The 14,748-nt window shown below is 48.7% G+C and overlaps 5 protein-coding genes across 5 annotated transcripts; 3 read left to right on the top strand and 2 right to left on the bottom strand.

Annotated features, from left to right (window-relative positions):
* Positions 1 to 26: 26 nt before the first annotated feature.
* CNH03280 (isocitrate lyase, putative) lies at positions 27 to 2,443 on the top strand. Its single transcript, XM_572498.2, has 8 exons — positions 27 to 248; positions 333 to 502; positions 595 to 710; positions 781 to 954; positions 1,023 to 1,135; positions 1,229 to 1,969; positions 2,036 to 2,173; positions 2,253 to 2,443. Exons 1-8 carry the CDS (start codon positions 189 to 191, stop codon positions 2,388 to 2,390), a joined length of 1,650 nt encoding a protein of 549 aa, XP_572498.1. The 5' UTR covers positions 27 to 188; the 3' UTR covers positions 2,391 to 2,443.
* A 175-nt stretch (positions 2,444 to 2,618) lies between these two features.
* CNH03290 (conserved hypothetical protein) lies at positions 2,619 to 5,506 on the bottom strand. Its single transcript, XM_024657729.1, has 11 exons — positions 4,974 to 5,506; positions 4,824 to 4,911; positions 4,726 to 4,763; positions 4,501 to 4,664; positions 4,264 to 4,423; positions 4,043 to 4,185; positions 3,808 to 3,960; positions 3,601 to 3,718; positions 3,484 to 3,514; positions 3,337 to 3,421; positions 2,619 to 3,275 (listed from the first exon to the last, which is right to left on the bottom strand). The coding sequence occupies exons 1-11, from the start codon at positions 5,034 to 5,036 to the stop codon at positions 2,780 to 2,782; spliced, it is 1,539 nt and encodes a 512-aa protein (XP_024513399.1). The 5' UTR covers positions 5,037 to 5,506; the 3' UTR covers positions 2,619 to 2,779.
* A 646-nt stretch (positions 5,507 to 6,152) lies between these two features.
* CNH03300 (microtubule binding protein, putative) lies at positions 6,153 to 10,133 on the top strand. The gene is made up of 15 exons (XM_572500.1): positions 6,153 to 6,877; positions 6,933 to 7,073; positions 7,189 to 7,363; positions 7,421 to 7,523; positions 7,585 to 7,768; positions 7,835 to 7,972; positions 8,043 to 8,128; positions 8,189 to 8,248; positions 8,302 to 8,378; positions 8,469 to 8,607; positions 8,676 to 9,168; positions 9,251 to 9,452; positions 9,547 to 9,648; positions 9,736 to 9,806; positions 9,910 to 10,133. Exons 1-15 carry the CDS (start codon positions 6,857 to 6,859, stop codon positions 10,000 to 10,002), a joined length of 2,085 nt encoding a protein of 694 aa, XP_572500.1. The 5' UTR covers positions 6,153 to 6,856; the 3' UTR covers positions 10,003 to 10,133.
* A 7-nt stretch (positions 10,134 to 10,140) lies between these two features.
* Positions 10,141 to 13,099, bottom strand: CNH03310 (hypothetical protein). Its single transcript, XM_024657730.1, has 12 exons — positions 12,880 to 13,099; positions 12,734 to 12,830; positions 12,560 to 12,677; positions 12,334 to 12,495; positions 11,868 to 12,275; positions 11,652 to 11,802; positions 11,228 to 11,601; positions 10,872 to 11,158; positions 10,795 to 10,808; positions 10,667 to 10,726; positions 10,334 to 10,575; positions 10,141 to 10,271 (listed from the first exon to the last, which is right to left on the bottom strand). Exons 1-12 carry the CDS (start codon positions 12,991 to 12,993, stop codon positions 10,256 to 10,258), a joined length of 2,043 nt encoding a protein of 680 aa, XP_024513400.1. The 5' UTR covers positions 12,994 to 13,099; the 3' UTR covers positions 10,141 to 10,255.
* A 302-nt stretch (positions 13,100 to 13,401) lies between these two features.
* On the top strand, positions 13,402 to 14,518 carry CNH03320 (hypothetical protein; the record flags this gene model as incomplete). The annotated part of the gene is made up of 3 exons (XM_024657731.1): positions 13,402 to 13,591; positions 13,647 to 14,238; positions 14,299 to 14,518. Exons 1-3 carry the CDS (start codon positions 13,447 to 13,449, stop codon positions 14,516 to 14,518), a joined length of 957 nt encoding a protein of 318 aa, XP_024513401.1. The 5' UTR covers positions 13,402 to 13,446.
* Between the last annotated feature and the right edge of the window lie 230 nt (positions 14,519 to 14,748).

Here is a 14,748-nt window from a genome sequence, read left to right as displayed (position 1 = left end):
CTGCTTCTTCGCACTACAGCCGTCATCTCCCACCCATTTTCCAGTCCACGAGATGATTTATAACGAGCCCGTTTGTGAGAAGGTTGAGACCCCAGGCTTTTTTTGCTTTTTCACTCATTACGTCTTTACATCGTCAACTTCTACTGAGTAACTAAACAATCCTACAATCGAAGCAACAATCAACGATTATGTCGTCCGAGAAAGCAGAGTTTGACGCCGAAGTCAAAGCCTTTGAGGCCTTCGCCAAGGTGCGTTTTTGTCCCCTCTTCTTTACCCCATCTCACTCAAGCTAACCTATCCTCCCTCTTCTGCTACTCCTTACCCAAAAACAGTCCCCACGGTTCGCACGAACAACCCGCCCATACACCGCTGCCGACGTCGTCTCCAAACGTGGTACTCTCCCCATTTCTTACCCTTCTGACGTCCAGGCGAAAAAGCTGTGGAAGATCTTGGAGTCAAAAGCTCGTGGTGAGGGCGGGGGATGTACTGCTACTTATGGCGCGTGAGTTTCATCTCTTTATCCATCGACCTGCCCTTCTATTCCTTGAGTAAACAATTGAATACTGACAAAAAGATCCACTTTATTCGAAACAGTCTCGATCCAGTGCAGTTGACCCAAATGGCGAAATATCTCGAGACTGTATACGTATCTGGCTGGCAATGTTCTTCCACTGCTTCATCTTCCCTCGAACCCGGACCCGACCTTGCAGGTAAGTTCCCATCCCAACCCCCGCTATCACCTCATCATTGGAACGCTCACTTACCCATCAATTCAAACAGACTATCCATCCAACACCGTCCCCAACAAAGTCGCCCAACTCTTCACAGCCCAACTCTACCACGATCGCAAACAACGATACACCCGCTCCGCCGCTTTGGCCAATGGCCAAGACCCAGGAGAGAGGATTGATTATCTCAGACCTATCGTGGCTGATGCTGATACTGGGCATGGTGGTGAGTCCGCTCACCTTTCCGCTAAAAGAGAAGATACTGATGTCGTACCCCACCGTTCCCCCCGATAGGTTTGACGGCAGTGATGAGACTGACAAAGATGATGGTCGAGAGTGGAGCAGCGGGAATCCATATCGAGGATCAAGCGCCTGGTACGAAGAAATGTGGTCATATGGCTGGCAAGGTGGGTCATCTCTTCCGTCCTTTCCTATCCCTCCCGTACCCTTCGCCCACTCGTTTCGTTCGCTGGCTGACGCTCGCTCTCCCCTTCACCCAGGTCCTCGTCCCCATCTCCGAACATATCAACCGCCTCGTCGCCATGCGTCTCCAATGCGACATCATGGGCACCACCAACCTCGTCGTCTGCCGTACCGACTCTGAAGCCGCCACACTCCTCTCCACTAACATTGACCCTCGGGACCACTCCTTTATCTTGGGTTCTACCAACCCTTCCTTACCCCCTCTTAACGATCTCATGATCGCTGCCGAGATGGAGGGAAAGTACGGACAAGAACTCCAGAAAATCGAGGATGCATGGACGAAACAGGCGGGATTGAAACTATGGCCCGACGTACTCGCCGACGCTCTCTCGAAGCACGGCGTCTCTTCCAAAAAAATCACCGAGTTTAGAGAACAGTCGATCGGCACCTCTCACGCTTCCACTCTCCAGCTCGCCCAGTCGTTCGGTCTCCCCCCCTCGGCCACCCCTTACTGGTCATGGGACACCCCGCGTTCCCGCGAGGGTTACTACCGCTACCAAGGCGGCACCCAATGCGCTATCAACCGCGCCATCGCCTTTGCACCTTATGCCGACCTCCTCTGGATGGAGACCAAGTCTCCCATCTACGCGCAAGCGAAAGAGTTTGCGGAAGGCGTACATAAAGTCCATCCAGGTCAATGGTTGGCGTACAACCTGAGCCCGAGTTTCAATTGGGAAAAGGCAGGGTTGGGGAAGAAGGAGATGAAAGAGTATGTGTGGGAGCTGGGAAAACTTGGTTTCGTCTTCCAATTCATCACTGTAAGTCCCCTTTTCTTCACTTGAGTCCTCATCTCCTCGCTGACAAACATGAACTCGACTCAACAGCTCGCCGGCCTCCACTCGAACGCCTATATCAACGACCTCTTCGCCAACGCCTTCTCAAAGGAAGGTATGAAGGCCTATGTCGAGTTGATTCAAAGTCGAGAACGGGAGATTGGATGTGATGTCTTGACTCATCAAAAGGTTCGTCCCTTCTTTCCCCTTTTTCCATTCAAAGCACAGAAGAGCCCAAGCTAACCACCCTTCCCCCCCATTGAAACAGTGGTCAGGCGCAGACTATGCAGACGCAATGTTGATGACGGTCACCGGCGGTGTCTCATCCACCGCTGCTATGGGCAAAGGCGTGACGGAAAACCAGTTTGTAGATGATAAGACCAAGGACGCTTTGCATAAGCTCTAATCTAATCTAATCTCCCAAAGTCTTGAGATATCAGAAGTTATCGATTATTAGTTAAAAAAATGAATATTAGGATTATGTTGTTTTTTTTGGATACTTGGCATGCATTGTACTGGGGTCAAAGATGCCATTTTTTTCAATTACAGGGAAACAGGGAGGAAAAGATACAAAGGACAGAAAGCAAGCAATTGAAACGTTCATTGAAAAGAAAAGATAATATATACATATTCCTCGTCTATTGCTTTATCAACACAAAAGTTAAAAATCTACCCAAGACATATATATACAGTATTAAATAACGCAGCCCCATGAAAGTATCCAAGAAGGAAAGATGAAGAGACCAAAAAAAAAGACATCTTTGGGGCAAAAAAACAAGAGAATCAAAATGAGCATCAAGCCACCTTTTTCTTCTCCTTGATCACCCGCCCCGCAACCACATGAATCGCAGACATATACAACCCCAGCGTCCAGCTCGCCCATGTCACCAAACCCTTCACCCCCCAATCCACCGTCCCAATAACCGGCCTCAACGCCCATTCCCCCATTTCCTTCTTCACATCCTTCCCACTCACCCTCCTCACCTCCCACGGCCTTTTGTGCAGCGGCACCCCAAACTCTGGCCTGTACGCTACTTCCATCCCAGCTCGCCAACCGTCTTCATGGAACCCATACCCCGTCCACGCGCCGACAAAGTATAGCCCACGAACACCTTGGATGGAAGGGAGTTGTTGCTGGGCGCGCAAAAGGGCAGGGTTGAGGGTCGGGTGGTGGTAGATCCATCTGGAAAGTGTTTTTGAAGGGGATGGTGGGGTAGGCGGGTTGAGAGTGACGAAGATGTGGCCGTGTTTGGAGACGGGGAGGGATTGGAGGACGTTGAGGTCGAATGTGCTTTTGCAGAAGAGAGAGTCAGCAGTTTTATCCTTTATGTGGAGAAGAAGGATGGACGGACATGGAGATGGTGTTGACGGCGGAGGCGCTCGTCTTGGACTCGTGGCTAGGTGAAATCGGTTTGGTAGAAGTAAGGTAGTTCCAAGCTAAAGCCAATAAATTAGTTTTCCTTTCCGATACTACTCGCAGTGCAAGACTTGACACTTACCAGTCCATGCCTTCTTTCTGATTGGCATAAGCTATCGTACATTTCATCAATTCTCACATCTTCATCTTCAAGTGTCGACATGATAGCAGACAATGAAGACACAAAAAAAAGACACACCTCCTCATCATAATGCACAACGGCCTCATTCGCGCTCCATTCACAACCTCCAAGAACCGCCTTTTCTTCTGGACTAATATTCTCGCCAAGGAGCGATACAGCCTGGTCTGTATGTGTACTGGTTGAGATTTTATCTATCAGCCTTTTTTTTTGGACGGATAATGACAGCCAGCTTATGCGGAAGAAAAGCAGGATAATAAGACGTACGCGAGAATAACCTTGTCGTACATCTCCTCCTTCCCCGATACTTCTCGCACAATGAAGCTACCGTCTGCTTGCGGGACCACCGCCTGCACACCCTCGCCGAGATGAAGTTTCTCTTTCGGTATTTGCTTTATGATCTTCTCAACGTACTTGCTCCTACCCGTAAAGCATATGGATTCAGCACATATCATCTCTTTTTGTGCAGAATGGGTGGGATCGACATGGAAGAAAAACTCACGAGCCGCCTTTCACAGTCAACCAGCTGGGTTTTCCCCACAGTTGAAGCATCTGATGATTATGAAAGAACCTCACGAGCGCCATTGCAGGAAAGTCAAGAGCTACTTTTTCGGGTGGGATTGACCAGATACCAGCTGTCAAGGGCTGTATGTATACCAAGATGATATTAGTATCAGGATAAAATGGGATGGGATGATGTAGTGAAAGGGAAGAAAAACTCACAAGAAGATAGTCTTCCTTGAATGACTGACTATATCCCTCTCTGTCGAGATACTCTCCGATACTCAGTTGCTCACTCTCCCCTTCCTCAGAAAGAAGATCCTTGGCGAAGATGTGGAATCGGAAAATATCCCACATCATACGGTATACTCTCGGCTTAAAGCTGATCATTCGGATCAGTCAGCATTGTACTCATGAGGAAAAAGCAAGGCAGTGAAGGAGATGGGTACGGGGACATACAAGTTTGAGCCTTGACAAAAAAGTGACCAAAGATCATTGCTAGCCCATTCAAAAGCCCCACGATCGCGAGAAAGTGAGAACGACATGGTAGTCTTGATGAGCTCTACAGAGTGATCGAGGACGAAACGGTAAAAGTTGGGGTAGTTTTTCGAGTTGATAGCGATCTGATACAAGAGTCAGCAAACATCTCAGAAATGAAAACGCAAGGAGGAAAGGATGACTTGCGAATGCAGTATCAATTTCGCATTTTTCCTTACCAGGTTCTACGTGATCGCGCGGGGGTATCAACAGCAATTCTCGATTGATATATAAAAGACACCCACGCTGGAATTCGACGGTATGCGCATGACCACCCCACCAATCTTCTTTTTCATAGATATGGACTTCATTTTGGGAAAAGTTGTTCAAAACCTAAGTTAAACGCGATCAGACACTTGTTAATTGGAAGGCACGGCGAAGGAGATAGGACTTACCCATAAAGCAGATAAACCACCGGCACCTCCACCAACGATAGCAACTCTTAGCTTCTCACCCATTTGTCTATCTCTACCTTCTAATATATCTATAGTCTATAAAGAATGATCGATTTCAAAAGTGGAAAGAAAATGCAGGGTGACTCAAAATAATAGGGCACGAACCTTGGCAGCCTGACTCAGATCTCAAATCCGAAATAGGTTGCAAAAGATACAATTAAGGGGGGTTGACTTTTCAGATGTCGTGGGTCTTTTATAAGCAAACATCCTCATCCTATCTCTAAAGTCCAAATCATTTCCCCAAGGGTGAGTATGCACCGAAATGATCCCTAATTTCTCTGATTGCGATACACCCATTACACCCAAAGGGAAGCACGGAAGGACGGCTAAAATTAAAAAATGTGGTCAAAAGGGTTCAGGTGGATACAGGCGATACACAGGCAAACAGATTGTGAAAGAGGGGAATCCGGCCAAGTGGAAAGTGGAGAGACAAAAAGGTGAGATAGGGGGCCCGTGCTAAAGCAAGGTTAGGTCGACGGCTGGTGCTGCCGGTTTACATAGCATGGGAGATGTCTGTTCTTTGTCTGCCTCCTTGGGCTGTGCGCGGGATGATAGGCAATGGGACTGCGATGCATTATGGATATGGCGTCGACCGGGGGATTGGCTGAACCATCCTGATTGGCGACTGATTGGGAGGATACGTGAACTGTGTGGTATAGACGGGTGATGGTAAAAAGACACAGTTTCAGGTACGCTGCCGTTCTATATTCCTGATTTCCTGAGTTGTGATGTCGATCTTTTTCTCCGGCACTTCAGCGCAAGTAGTGATCGTTTAGGTCATTCACAACTCCTCTAAACTCCCAGGTTTAGATAGCTTATTAGTGGCGCATGGCGCAGTGCAAAAGTCATAGCTTCTCTTTAGACGCTTCACTAGGGCGATGAATGATGTATGGTACATGAGCCGCTCCACGAAAGGAAAAAGAACAAAAGAACGATGTCGGACAGGCCGAATTGCCGATTGGCCGAGTGGAGGCCCATGCGCTGATCCGATGGAAGGTGACGGGCGGCCGCAATTCCGAACAGCGGATCGAAAAGAATGCTGAGCCCGACAGAAAGCAAACGTTCAGTGGAAGATGTCGATACTCAATATGATGTACGATTGGCACTGTATACTTACGACAGGTTGCCGGGCCATCTTTAACACTCAACGCAAAGCCTAAAAAGCGACATTCAACGGGTAGGAGACAAGGTAAAAAGCCACCAAGAGGGAAAAAGAGGCCGGAAAGAAGTTAATCACCGGCCGCTGGCTGGCTCGCCGCAGTCAGAGATACGAGATAAGAGGTATGGGGTGATGGTTGATCTATTGACTGAACGTGGCTCGAAGATACAAGATGGCTGGTTGCTAAAGCGATCGTGGTGCCGAAGATGAAATCGAACAATAAAGAAACGACGAGCAGTGGTCCAATTTAAGCTTCGTTCATCTGGAACGCTCGCTCGTCGTCCATCCTTCATCTAATACCGATCATTATAGCTGTACGACAACTAGTATTCCAATGTCTTTCATCCCACGTACAACCCGCTATCTCATGCCCACCAGTTAATCTAAGCACCCTTTCACTGTCTGCAGCCTTAGCCGTCAGAAGGAAGAGTTAATGAAGTAGCTGTACAACAATCTTTCGACGCGTCGCGTAATGATTGGCGAATTGTGGTGGAAGATTGCATGAGGAACGCGCCGGTGGGTGACCGTGGGAAAGAGCGCGCCAGGGTCAAGGCTAGCTCTCGGCCAGCGACGGAGGCTGCTCTCGCCAAACCACATCCGCCATCTCGCACCATCTCTCCCTAAATCATCCACCTCTCCATACACATCCCTTTGCCCAGCAGCCATGTCCAGATTCGTCAGGCCTGTAAGCATCCATACTGAAGCTTGCGAGCTGGGGGAACGACTGACCACTGCTACAGTCCAAATACCGCCACGTCTACGGATCCAAATCCAAGGTCAACTACGAGAATGTCAAAATCAGTGGTTCAGCATGGGACACTGACCTTGTAGCTGCTGGTGGGAAGTACCTCTCTGTCAACTGGCAGGCTTCTGGTGGAGGTGTATGTCCCCTTTTCCTTGTCCCGTCTAAACCTTGGCGTATCGCGTATCGCTCATGTTATCATTTCCTACTTTTTATCGGTCGTTTGCTGTCGCATGGTGCATAATCGGACACAGGCTTTTGCGATCCTCCCACTTTTCTCGCCAACCTCACCTCCTCAACCTGCAGGGTTCCCAACCAAGCTCCCCGATATCGTCCCTCTTGCGCGAGGCCACACCGCGCCCGTGCTCGACACTGCTTGGAATCCTTTTGACGACAACATTGTCGCTTCTGCTGGCGAAGATGGCAAGAGTGAGTCCCCTTTCATTTTTCATATTTCTGTCTGCAGGAACTGATTACCTCTGTTAGTATTCATCTGGAAGGTTGAAGACTCTGCATTTGAAGGATGGGGCGAAGATCACTGGGAACCTGAAGACTTTAACCCCGCGCTCAAACTCAGCGCTGCCGGTCGGTACGTCTCCATCCCGTTGATCCCCCCAATATTTCACATGCTCATATGTATATATCAACAGCAAAGTTGGACAGGTGATTTTCCACCCTACCTCCTCCAACCTCCTCACTGCAGCCTCGGGCGACCACCTCGTTCGCCTTTGGGACATTTCCTCCGGCGCGGACGAGCCCAAGCTCGTGCTCAAGGGACATGGTGACTCTATCCAGAGCATTGCTTGGAACTCTATCGGTACCACATTAGCTACCGTGCGTACATCTCCACTTTTATTTCTCTCTGCATATTTTCGGCGACAAACTGATAGATGTATAAAGACTTGTAGAGACAAGAAACTTAGACTGTTTGATCCTCGAGCGGGCAGCGATGCCGTACGAATCACAGATGGACATGCGGGTGTGAAGGGTTCAAGGATCGTCTGGCTGGGTGACAGGGATAGAATTGCTACCACTGGAGTAAGTCCTATACGGTATTCTGTCGACTACTGAGCGAATGAGATGGCTTGAGGTTGACGTATGATTTCAGTTCAGCAGGATGTCTGACAGACAGGTTTCTTTGTGGGACACGTCCAGCTTGAAGAACCTCGACACCCAATCGATTGACTCTAGCGCGTAAGATTCTATCCGGACATATGCCTGCCCTTCAGATACTGATGAGATTCCGGTATTTAGTGGTGTCCTTATGCCATTCTATGCTGAGGGCAACGACGTTCTCTTCCTCGCCGGTAAAGGGTGTGTGATCCCTTTCCAGCGAACACGAGAGATATGCTAACGGGTATGTTTAGTGACGGTAACATCCGATACTACGAATTTGAAGGCGATCAACTCTACTTTTTGAATGAGTACAAGACTTCTGACCCTCGTATGTGTATATTTTTTTTAATGTAAAAACCCCTTCAAAATCATTATCAACATGTTGCAATGAACATATGAATGACGACACTCATTGTAGAGCGTGGTATGACCCTTCTCCCTCGTCGAGCTCTCGACACGCAAGAACATGAGATTGCCCGTGCTTACAAGCTCTCCGGCGGATGCGTCGAGCCCTTGAGCTTCATCGTACCCCGAAAGTCCGAGTCTTTCCAATCCGAGTAAGCCTTTTCTCCCATTTTTTTTAAAAAAAAAGTGTGTAGGAAATAAATACTCATGTGAAATATAGTATCTTCCCCCCTGCCAACTCTGCCGAACCTGCCCAAACCGCGGCCGACTGGTTTACAGGTAAGGACGTTAGGCCCAACGTGGTAGACCTCGAGACTGGTGGAGTGAGCGCTTCCAAGGAGGCCGTGCCGACTCCTACTTCTTCGGCCCCTGCCCCAGCTCCCGCCCATGTCTCTGCTCCTTCGTCCACGCCCTCGCCTACCCCTGCCCCTGCCAAGGAAGAACCCAAACCTGCCACTGTACATACGCCTTCCCCTCCTGCCACCTCCACTCCGATTCCCGCCCCAGCAGCCGCCGATGTGCCCATTGCGGTGAAGAAGGAAATCGACACTGTCCCTGAAATTACCGCCAAGGGCCTTGAGATTGAACAACCCGAAGAGCCTAGTGAGGATGAACAGGAGGACAAAGGTCCTGTGGAGAAGGTGCAGGATAGCTTGAAAAGTTTGACTGTCGGCAAGGAGGAGCCTAAAACGGAGAATAACAGCGTTGTTGCTGTATGTCCATTCACACATCTCTATCCTCGCCCCTTGCTTACCGCTAACGACTCAACTGTTTCATTCGGATCTGCACATACAGCCCTCAAACACCCTCCTCGTCAAGAAACTTTCACCTTTCGCCACACTCCCCACCCGGGGCTCTTCTCTTTCAGCCGGCTACGATCTCTACTCTGCTGAAGAAACGGTTGTGCCCGCAAGAGGCAAGGCTTTGATTGACTCGGGACTTAGTATCGCGGTGCCAGAGGGTACCTATGGGCGAGTGGCCCCTAGGAGTGGACTTGGTACGTGGTCCACACGGTTGATTTCTGTGCCCTTTTTCCGTTCTCTCTCCTTCATGTTCGTTAAGCTGACTCGTTTTCGGTGGGGAATTGACAGCGAGCAAGCATTCTATCGACACTGGTGCGGGTGTGATCGATGCAGACTATCGAGGACCCGTCAAGGTTCTCTTGTTCAACTACTCTGACGCCGACTTTACGAGTACGTATTGAAACCCATCATCCCGAAATCTAATTATTATGGGATTACGGTGAGGCCACCGGCTGACGTGCCCTTTTTTTTACATAGTCCAAAAGGGCGATAGAATCGCACAGTTAATCTTGGAGAAGATCGTGATGGCGCCTATCTCGGAGGTTGAGGTAAGCTTTCTCCCTCTTTTTCACCCTTTTTTCCCATAACCTCGTCCATCGTGTAGTGTTGCAACAAAGTTCAGCAAAGAAAATTAACGGATAATCATTATAGGACCTCGATACCACAGCTCGTGGATCAGGCGGTTTCGGCTCCACTGGCGGTTTTGGGAAAGCAGTCAAGGACGTTGCGGGGAGCTTGATTTAGATTCAATAATAAACATGTGTGTGTGTGTGTGTTGATGTAATCGATATACTCTCTTTTGAAAGTGCAAAAAGAAGTAGATGTAGAGAATGATAAGAATGATCTCAGTGTTAAAAGATTAGGGTTAGGAGCGAGATGAAGTCATAGCTGTGCCATCATGGTCCGTCCAATACATTTAGGTTTTTTTTTCTATTCGTTTCATAGCACACAAGAAAGGTCTACTTCTCCAATACGCGAGAGAAAAAAGCACAAGTGATTACTTGCCCGCGATCCTATGGTTCCCCCAAATCAGTCATGTCTAACCAACAAATGAATCCTTCGTATTATTACTCACAAGTCCGCGAACAGCTTCCACAAGACACTGAACAACAAGCCTTGTAGTCCATTAGTTATCAACCTCGTACCCAAGCCCCTTCCAAACAATCCCCTCCATCCCTCTGCCTCTACAATCCTCTTCGCAGCAGTGAGATAGCCGACATCACCTTCGTGTACTTGTCGATACGTCTTGACGACACGAAGAGAGTTGGATGAGGTATCGGAGACAAGGGATGCGGCAAAACCGATGAATGCCTGGCGCTAAATTATTGAAAGTGGACAAATCATCTAGTCAGCGGTGCGCCTTTCCAACGATTCAGAGGTGAGATGGAAAAAAAAAAAGTGGACTAACGAAGAGTTTCTGAATAATGGTATGGGGAAGAGGAAGTGTGGCCTGGAGATAATTGTAAGTCTATAATAGGGCGATCGTCAGTTAATTATTTCGAAATGGGGTTCACTCCTGTTTGATTGTGTGCTTACTCCGAACCAAGGATCTGTGCCCCTCATAATCAGCTTGACCATCGCAGTTTGCAATACGAAGCTCATGTAAAACTTACAATGCCCGACAAAAGTCGCTGCAGCCGTCGCCAAAGCGCCATACCACAGACTAGCCACCCCTTGCTGCCTGACCCTCTCCTTGATCAACCTCAAGCCCGCCCCACCACCTTGAGTCTGTTGAGTAGTCTTGATGGTATCGATAGGGGTGAGCGTCATCCGGAAACAAGCAGAGGCGACGCTCGCAGCCACAGTCTTGACAAGTACAGGCCAAGGGAGGGAGGAAAGGAGGGCGAGGATGCCGGCATTGGCGGCGGTATCGCCAAATCGGGAAAGGGGACCTTGGAATCTAAATCATAACCTCATTAGCTTCAAATCGCAAAAAAAAACGATAGAAAAGGGTCAAGGAGGAACTTACAATGCAGCAGCCAAGCCAGCGTAATATCGCCTATAGCCCCCATCTTCGTACAATGTCACCGCCGCACTTTTTAGTCCACCTCCGTATCGGTACTGGTAATTCATAATCGTCCTCATTGGCATGAGCGTTAGAACTTGTATCACCATGGCGGCCGCGCCTGCCAGCCCACCCCCGGCAGCAGATTTGAGTGCGGATACGAGATCAAAGTCGAGATCATAAGAGATACCACGGCCGAAGAGACCGATAGCAAGAGCGAGTGGGACAGCGGTGATGAGAGACGAATAAAAGGTGGAAAAGAGAACAGAGGATCGGAAGGGAGATAAGTGGGATGGGAGCAATGGAGGGGTTATAACAGTAAGGACAAGCACGAACGACTAAGATACAAGTCAGCTTTCATAACAGCATTGTGGTGGAAGTAACTTGCAAAGACCGGATCCTGCAGGAAAACCTTTGTGGAGGGAATCTTGTGGAAACTCTTGACGATAGGAAGGGTGATGGCAGGAATGCAAATGTACCTCCAAAAGCCAAATAAGAGCACAGTACCCAGGGTTGGAGGTGTCTTGTATTCAGGCGATCTAAGGAAATGTCTATCTTCAGCTTGACGTCTAACCGGCCAAGTAACACATCAGGGTGTACGTACGGAGGTTGCTCCCCAGCCCTCATTGCCGCACCGGTAGCCAGAATGGCAAACAGAGGAAACGAACCACCCATCGCATTCAAAGCTGACCCAGCCGCTAACCATAACCAGCCGCCACTGGAGCCCTCGACGCCTACACCTGTGATAAATCTCTGCAGAGGTTTGACAAGACCGATGGTGAGACCTAGTATCGCTGAAAGAAGAATCGGCGAGTGTGCGGTGCGGATGATGGCTAATTTGGTAGAATCTGGCTGCTGTGCTCGGCTGAGGAGGGAAGTACGCTCAGTCGCATCTTCATCGACCGTTGCTTCGACCGTTTCAGCATAAAAACCATCCTCGACATTTTCATCCGCGTCTTCCTGTTCTTTATCCATTAAACCGGACTGTACGATGAACGGATTGAGGAATTTTCTGCAAAAACGGTCAGCTCCCAAGGTACGTATCGCTATGAGTGAGCGGAAGATCTTACCGGAAAAATTCTGTGATTAAAAAGTTGGTTAGTATGTAGATAGTAGCTCTTTCAAAAGCTTCAGCCGTTGTGTCTTTGATTCGCCAGTGCAGATGGTTCAAGCCACCAACGGCAGACACGCGGTACAGAGCGTAGACAACAAGGAATGGATAAGAGGTTACACTGTGTGGTTGACGCGATTCAGTCATCATCGATATCAAGCTGAACGACGAGTACAATTACTTACTTGTTATACGTCAAACTCTCAACAGCCCAGCCTGGGGCGCCAAAATATCTGCACGAGAGAATGGAAGCAACCAAAGAGGCCGCATGGGTCGTAAGCGAGATAATCGCCAATGGCCATACTAAGAGGGTAAATACGATGTCAGATACTGACTAGCCATATGCTTAGACGACGTACATTGAAGAAGTCGCTTCCAAGTAAGAGAGGGTGAGGCAGCAAAAGTGGTCAAGATGAGAAGGGGTAAGAGGAGATTATTAGACAAAGCAGACAAAGTCTATGTATCGTCAGCTTTAATGCCATTATCGATGTATCGAGAAACTTACCTTGCTCAAAGTCGACGCACGTTTCCCATTATACGCGTATCCGACGGTGAAGACGACATTAACCGCCAGGATTGCCTGAAAGACCGTCGTCACGACGTCCACAACAGATTCCATCTTGAAGAGTTTTGTATGGATCAGCCGTGATGGTTTCCTTTACTTTGGGATCCGTAATAGTCGTCATGAAACAAAAGAAGATGGTCAGATGGGATTTGTCTGAAACGTAGACGGAGATCGCAAGAAAAAGACGGATGATTATCAATCGCAAGCTTTTGGCTCATGCGGGGTTACAGTTGTACCGAATGAATCATTTCGGACAAAGCCGATGACATCGCCAATTCCGCCCTGGCTGATAAAAAGTAGTCTGCTGTGTTTATTTCCCGGATCCCGGAGCTGCCGCGCCATAAAAAATAGAAGCGCTTTGCGATCGATGGATCACGACGGATCACGAGCATGACGCCTTCTCGAACGAGAAGTATATATCATCATAGTTGAAAATGTCACGATCGAGCATCTCTCCATTTCCACTTTTCGAACAAGAAAAGCAATTCATCCAATAAAAAAGACAAGATGCCCTTCGGCGAGATCACATTGAACGACGGACACAGGATTCCAGCAATCGCTTTCGGTACCTGGAAGATCCCAAAGGAAGTCACACCTTTTCAAGTGGGCCAAGCTATTGATGTTGGATTTGACCACATCGACACCGCTCAGGGCAGGTCTTCAGACCGATCTTTTCTACATTCACTAACACTGACAAACGAGGATAGTTTATCACAACGAGGAGGAAGTAGGCCAGGCTATCAAGGAGAGCGGTTTGTCGCGCAACCAGCTCTGGGTTACAACCAAATGGAGTGGAATCGATGGAAAGGGTGCTCGACAGTCGATTGGAGAAAGCTTGGAGAAGTTGGGTCTAGAGTACCTTGATCTCTACCTCATCCACTCCCCTCAGGTCACAAAGGGAGACATAAAGGGAGCTTGGAAAGAGTTGGAGACGTTACAGAAAGAAGGAAAGACAAAGTCCATCGGCGTATCAAAGCAAGTCTATTATCAAACAATTTTTTTCGCATCACTCTCTGACGTTTGGGATAGCTTCAACAAGGAGCAGCTTCAAGAGCTACTGGCACACGCTACAGTCAAGCCGGTCGTCAACCAGATCCTTCTCCATCCTTATGTCATCACTCGAACTGCACCGCTGCTTGAATACCTCGAAGAACAGAATATCGTTGCTGAAGGCTATTCGACCCTGATCCCCCTCACTTCTCGGCCCGGAGGTCCCGTTGACAAGCCTGTGAACCAAATTGCCGAAAGGCTAAACGTCAAGCCCGAACAGGTCCTTTTAGCATGGTCCCGCGCCAAGAGGTATGTCTTTTACCATCTGAAACAGGTATTGAATAATGCAATGGCTGACTAGATTACTAGAGCTATTCCAGTTACCACTTCTTCAAGGAAGGCGCGACTTGAGGGTTATCTCGACGTTGGCGACATCACTCTCACCGAAGACGATGTCAAGGCCATCGACAAGGCTGGCGCCAAGGGGGAACTTTGGTTCGATTGTAAGGCCCGCTTTGAAAAGGTCTTGATAGGGGCTGTATTCTTAATTGCTTTGATCTGGCTCTTCAAGACCTACTGCCGCCATTAGTCGGCGCAAAGAAAGGTTTGGTAGCGCTGTAGCAAGTTGTAAAAATGGAATTGTTGGCAGATTCTCGAGATGAAAAGTGGGCTGTATTGTTTCTACCAATCCCTCCATCGTCCCATATTATACCCAGGGTTCCGACCAGATGACCTCACCTTCCGCCTACGGATGGCGCAGATTATCGCTGATTGACGCATGAGTACACATGTATTTGAAGCTCAGGCATGATATTTCCC

This window comes from Cryptococcus neoformans, assembly GCF_000091045.1.
Source record: "Cryptococcus neoformans var. neoformans JEC21 chromosome 8 sequence".
NCBI lineage: Eukaryota > Fungi > Basidiomycota > Tremellomycetes > Tremellales > Cryptococcaceae > Cryptococcus > Cryptococcus deneoformans.
This window is presented reverse-complemented; position numbering and strand designations above follow the sequence as displayed.

Excerpts from the sequence above, each read along its gene's own strand:
- CNH03280 (XM_572498.2), top strand. The coding sequence starts at position 189 with ATGTCGTCCGAGAAAGCAGAGTTTGACGCCGAAGTCAAAGCCTTTGAG. Across the intron at positions 955-1,022 it reads TGCTGATACTGGGCATGGTG|GTTTGACGGCAGTGATGAGA; the intron begins GTGAGTCCGCTC and ends TCCCCCCGATAG. Across the intron at positions 1,970-2,035 it reads TCGTCTTCCAATTCATCACT|CTCGCCGGCCTCCACTCGAA; the intron begins GTAAGTCCCCTT and ends TCGACTCAACAG.
- CNH03290 (XM_024657729.1), bottom strand. The coding sequence starts at position 5,036 with ATGGGTGAGAAGCTAAGAGTTGCTATCGTTGGTGGAGGTGCCGGTGGT. Across the intron at positions 4,665-4,725 it reads GCGAAATTGATACTGCATTC|ATCGCTATCAACTCGAAAAA; the intron begins GCAAGTCATCCT and ends CTCTTGTATCAG. Across the intron at positions 3,422-3,483 it reads CAGAAAGAAGGCATGGACTG|CTTGGAACTACCTTACTTCT; the intron begins GTAAGTGTCAAG and ends TATTGGCTTTAG.
- CNH03300 (XM_572500.1), top strand. The coding sequence starts at position 6,857 with ATGTCCAGATTCGTCAGGCCT. Across the intron at positions 7,074-7,188 it reads GGCAGGCTTCTGGTGGAGGT|GCTTTTGCGATCCTCCCACT; the intron begins GTATGTCCCCTT and ends AATCGGACACAG. Across the intron at positions 8,129-8,188 it reads CAATCGATTGACTCTAGCGC|TGGTGTCCTTATGCCATTCT; the intron begins GTAAGATTCTAT and ends TCCGGTATTTAG.
- CNH03310 (XM_024657730.1), bottom strand. The coding sequence starts at position 12,993 with ATGGAATCTGTTGTGGACGTCGTGACGACGGTCTTTCAGGCAATCCTG. Across the intron at positions 12,678-12,733 it reads TTGGAAGCGACTTCTTCAAT|TATGGCCATTGGCGATTATC; the intron begins GTACGTCGTCTA and ends TTACCCTCTTAG. Across the intron at positions 11,803-11,867 it reads AGGGCTGGGGAGCAACCTCC|ATCGCCTGAATACAAGACAC; the intron begins GTACGTACACCC and ends ACATTTCCTTAG.